The sequence below is a fragment of the Cynoglossus semilaevis genome, chromosome 20, assembly GCF_000523025.1.
Source record: "Cynoglossus semilaevis isolate Cse_v1.0 chromosome 20, Cse_v1.0, whole genome shotgun sequence".
Classification (NCBI taxonomy): Eukaryota; Metazoa; Chordata; class Actinopteri; order Pleuronectiformes; family Cynoglossidae; genus Cynoglossus; species Cynoglossus semilaevis.
Genome location: NC_024326.1, coordinates 935,369 through 939,744, shown reverse-complemented (window position 1 = coordinate 939,744; position 4,376 = coordinate 935,369). Strand labels below are relative to the sequence as shown.

At 42.7% G+C, this 4,376-nt stretch overlaps 1 protein-coding gene across 1 annotated transcript in view; it reads right to left on the bottom strand.

Moving 5' to 3' along the window:
- pif1 (PIF1 5'-to-3' DNA helicase homolog (S. cerevisiae)) overlaps positions 1 to 4,168 on the bottom strand; it is a 6,524-nt gene extending 2,356 nt beyond the window's left edge. Inside the window, exons 1-10 of the mRNA XM_008333660.3 lie at positions 4,040 to 4,168; positions 3,025 to 3,588; positions 2,806 to 2,929; positions 2,563 to 2,688; positions 2,259 to 2,412; positions 1,878 to 1,992; positions 1,407 to 1,513; positions 1,123 to 1,262; positions 766 to 872; positions 526 to 613 (exon numbers count right to left, since the gene is read on the bottom strand). Coding sequence (XP_008331882.1) covers positions 526 to 613; positions 766 to 872; positions 1,123 to 1,262; positions 1,407 to 1,513; positions 1,878 to 1,992; positions 2,259 to 2,412; positions 2,563 to 2,688; positions 2,806 to 2,929; positions 3,025 to 3,576 — 1,513 coding nt within the window. The 5' untranslated portion in view covers positions 3,577 to 3,588; positions 4,040 to 4,168. The remainder of the gene's footprint in view (positions 1 to 525; positions 614 to 765; positions 873 to 1,122; positions 1,263 to 1,406; positions 1,514 to 1,877; positions 1,993 to 2,258; positions 2,413 to 2,562; positions 2,689 to 2,805; positions 2,930 to 3,024; positions 3,589 to 4,039) is intronic.
- Between the last annotated feature and the right edge of the window lie 208 nt (positions 4,169 to 4,376).

Sequence of the window (4,376 nt, the reverse complement as noted above, 5' to 3'; positions counted from 1 at the left end):
CAGGGACACAAACTCTAAACTCTTGCCATGCCAAAACACATCAGGGAAATTGAGTGTGAACGTGGTCTACCCTCTCTGCTTTCTCCTTTTACTTCTACCACCTCCATCAGGTTCATTCAGAGCCAAAGCCATTAACTACAACATACATATTTAATACATCATCAATAATTAATGGTTAATAGGCATTTTCTAAAAACTTTAAATATGAGGACCTTATTGTTTGAAGACAAACCTTCAGGTTGCCAAAATATCTGCTTAGGAGAGAACTGGAACAAATTAACTCCACATTGTTTTCGCCCCAGTGGTTATTATCATATCATTTTTATTATATTACATTTAATATAAACCCCAGCAAACTCCAAGAGATATGTGATGGATAAAGTCATTACCTTCTAATTTAGGCAGATTTCCTGTGGAAGACCACACTCACTCACCCCCCTCAGCCCCCCACCTCTCCTCCCAGTATTAAAGGGACACATTTTCATGGAAATACATTTTAAATTCACCAAATGTTAGGTTACTAACCATGTGTTCCAGGCTCAAAGGACACAACCACCCCTCGAGCTCCGTTCACCAGACCCCGAGCCACATCCAGGTTCTTTGTCAGCATGACCTTCAAAGTAAGAGCAAAGTATTAATTAAAAGGACCGTGCACATGAAAAGGGATGACAAGGGATTTGGCAGCAGTAGAAATATAAATATAATGATGGACTGACTGACCCACAGTCGTTACCAAAACCTCAGAATCAGAATGAATAATCCAACCTGAGCTCCCACTTTCAGCTGGATCAGTCTGCTGACGGGGCTGTGACTGTCGATGGTCTTCACCAGTGATGGGTCACTGTCCAGGGCCTCGAACTCCCTCGGCGCTCCTAAGAGGAACACAAGGATTTCATTGTAGTCTAATTTGAAATGTTGACTGTGGTGAAACATGAGGGGCTGACAAAATCAGCAGGGAATAACGTTGATCTGAAACTGACAGTCCTGAGGCGGGATAACAGGAAATTGTTTTCAAATAAGCTTGCCAAACACAGAGGAAACAGTGGTTTTTCTCGTCAAAGCGCACTCCGCCGCACTGACACCTATTAAAAGTTGAGAAAACATAATTGAAAGAAGTGAGACCTGTGAGCTGCTGGAGTTTGTTCTCGTTCGTCAGCTCCACGTCATCCTTGTGTGTGCACAGCCTGGTGGCCAGAATGCCGTCCCTCTCTATTTGATGGTAGGCGCTTTTCATGAGCGTCGCTGTGACTTCCTCTGTCACCCTGGACGGTGTTGAATCAAAACAGAAACTTTTTTAATGTTATTAAAGATGCATATGCAGATATATATATGCAGATTCCATTTTAAAAGATTTAAATGAACATGTGCTCTGTGGATCCATTAGCTAAAAATGCCTATAATTTTACCTGCCCACTCTGACTGCCTGCAGCAGGGAGATGAAGGACTGATCCGTTTGCCTACGCACTTCTATCAGCTCCATATTAAGCTGCATGACTTTGCGCCAACTTCTGGCCTGTAATTTAAAACAAACACGATTATTTTTTTGAATAAGAACTTTAAACCAATATCAATATCCAACAATATCCAACATCGTCTAAACTTCAATTCCGATTACGATATTAGCCGATATTGTTATAGAGTGATGGCCATAAATAATAAAATGAAAATGTATTTGTTTATCTGTACAAACCACTGCATGAATTGCTGGCACCAGCATTCTGCATCATCGGAGTAAAAACCAATAACATTTCTTACAGACTTTTTGTTTTTTGCTAATTTTGGTCGGCCAATATTATTGGACACCCCTACTTTAAACTAATCCAGGAAATTTGGAGAGATTTGGAGATCGTTGACGTGTTAGTGAAGAAAAAACTGACCTGAAAGCAGAAGCTGGCTTTCTCCTTTCCTTTGGAGACAGGAGGCAACTGCAGGAAGTCACCGCACACAATCAGCTGGATTCCACCAAACGGTTGAGTCGACCTCCGTACTGACCTGTCAGAGTCATGTAACGGTTAATCAAACATTACTGATGTAGTGGAGTCACATTCAAAACTACTCCTCTGGTTACCAAACACCTGTATAAATGGAAAACCAGGGGAAAATGTGGCTGAATTTTCTGAAGGTTTTGTAATTAATAATATCATTCAGAATAAAATTGCAAAATTTGGTGACTGTCAGAAGGTTTCAAGGATTTTCTAAAAATATTTTAAGAAAAAAAATGATCACAACTCTGATTCGAAACTGGCCTAGAATCCTACCTGGCAACAGACTCCAGTTTGTCAAAGAACTGGGCCTCCACCATGGAGATCTCGTCAATGATGAGGTGTCGACAGCTGGTCCAGTGCTGCAGGACCCCAGGCCTCTGAGCCAGCGCGATACACTGCTCCAAAGGAGCAGAGCCCGAGCCGATACCTGGGAAAAAACACAGTTGAACAACCGTTGGACTGTGGAAGGAAAAGCCGCTGACACACGGGGAGACCATGCCAACCCCACACTACCACTGGGGGTCAAACCAATGACCTCCTGCTGAGGAAGTCTAGCTGTAAAACCAAATTTCCATACCTGCAAAGTTGTGTAGTGTTGTTCCACCGATGTGGCATGCAGCCACTCCTGTACTGGCTGTGGCGAAAGTGCTCTTTGGAGGAAGAGATCCCATGATTCTCTTGAGCAAAAAAGACTTTCCCGTGCCTAAACAAACAAGTCAGTGAGACTGGAGATTGGAGTTACCAGAGCAAATAGTTCCAACTTTATGGTGAAGTATGTACAGTACGTGACGTGGCTGTTGTAGATCGGCTGCAGACCTACCTGCACTCCCAGTGAAGAAGACGTTCTTTCCACTCAGCACTGCACTGAGAACGGCCGCCTGCTCTTTGTTCAGTTTACGGGATGGCAGAGACAGGATGGGTTTTTTACTCGGATTCTGCTTTACCTAGAAGTATACACATGAAGCAGTTAAATACAAAAATACACCCAAGGACAAAGTACTGCACTGAATATTCATTTAAAAAGGTGTGTAACACTCACTGGACTGAAGTTACAATCAGCCCTCGACCTCTTGACCTGCTGTCCTGGTTTGGCAGCTTTGGTCTTATTGGTCTGGTCTGTCAGTCCACTGGGAGCTGCTTTACTCCTCAGCTCATTGACCTTCTGGATGTCTTTGTGCTGCAGGGGACTGATGGCCTCAAAGCTGCGAGGCAGACCAGCTTTGAGTCTGTCTCTGGCGCTCAGTGGTTTGGTGCCCTGTCTGGCCTGGTGTTTGACGCTCAGAGTTTTGAGGAAGAGGGAGAGTTTGTCAGGGGGGCAGTTGGAGACCAGTACCTGGACGTTCTCAGGGAGCAGCTTCACAGTGCATTTGCCGTCCCTGACGAACTTAGTGAAAAGCCTGAACTCCTTCAAGTTGTAATTTTGTGGGACTTTTCCGTCGTGGACACGGAGGATTATTTCCTGAAACTCATTCCTGCCCAGTATCACAGAGGCCTTCCTGATCACCTGCCTCCGTGTGGCCTGGCCTGCGGCGTTGAGCTGCTCCACTGTGACACAGCACTGCAGCTGAGCTCCGTCATCCCCTTCAAACATCGCAGGAACTTTCTGTTGAATAAGGAAATATTATAAAAGAAATTAATACACATCCAAAAAAAATTAAATAAACACAAGACTAATAATCTGATCCTCCTCAAATGCATCAAAAACAAAACAGTATTAAATAAATAACTTTTTGATGCCTACGTTGTAAAAGCAGATGGGTAATAACCAACAAATTAACAAATACTGTTTTAAAATTTAGCACTTTTTTAAAACAGCACTAGTGTGAATAACTTTATATTTAGACTGCACATCTCAAAGAAGTTGAAGGCATAATACACACAATAATAAAGTGAACAAATTAAATCAAGACCATTGTTTTGTTTTGTTTTCTTGAGTATTCAACCAGTGAAGACGGCAGTTTTACATCACTACAACACACTAAACCAAATAGTTACCCTCTGCTGAGCTCACCGAACACGTCACATCACGGCATACGATTAAATCGTTGTCTTACCTTGATTAATGTTTCCCTAAAAATTAACAATAACCTTCTTTTTGTCTTCGTTCCGATTTCTGTACGGTTGCTCCGCACGCCACAGTACCGATTTTCAAATCATCAGTGGGTAACGCTAGCCAATGACACGGCGCCGCTGTTAACCAATCAATGGGTGGAGATTTAACAAACTGTCCAATGAGCGCCAACCAGAGGCGTGACTTGGTCCTCGTTGACCAATCAAACTGTTGTGTACTGTAACGTCATTGAAGCGCATGGCTCTGCGTGACGTGAACTTTAAAGTGACAATACATGTAAACATTTAAATAATTATTTTTTAAATAATATTTATTCATAA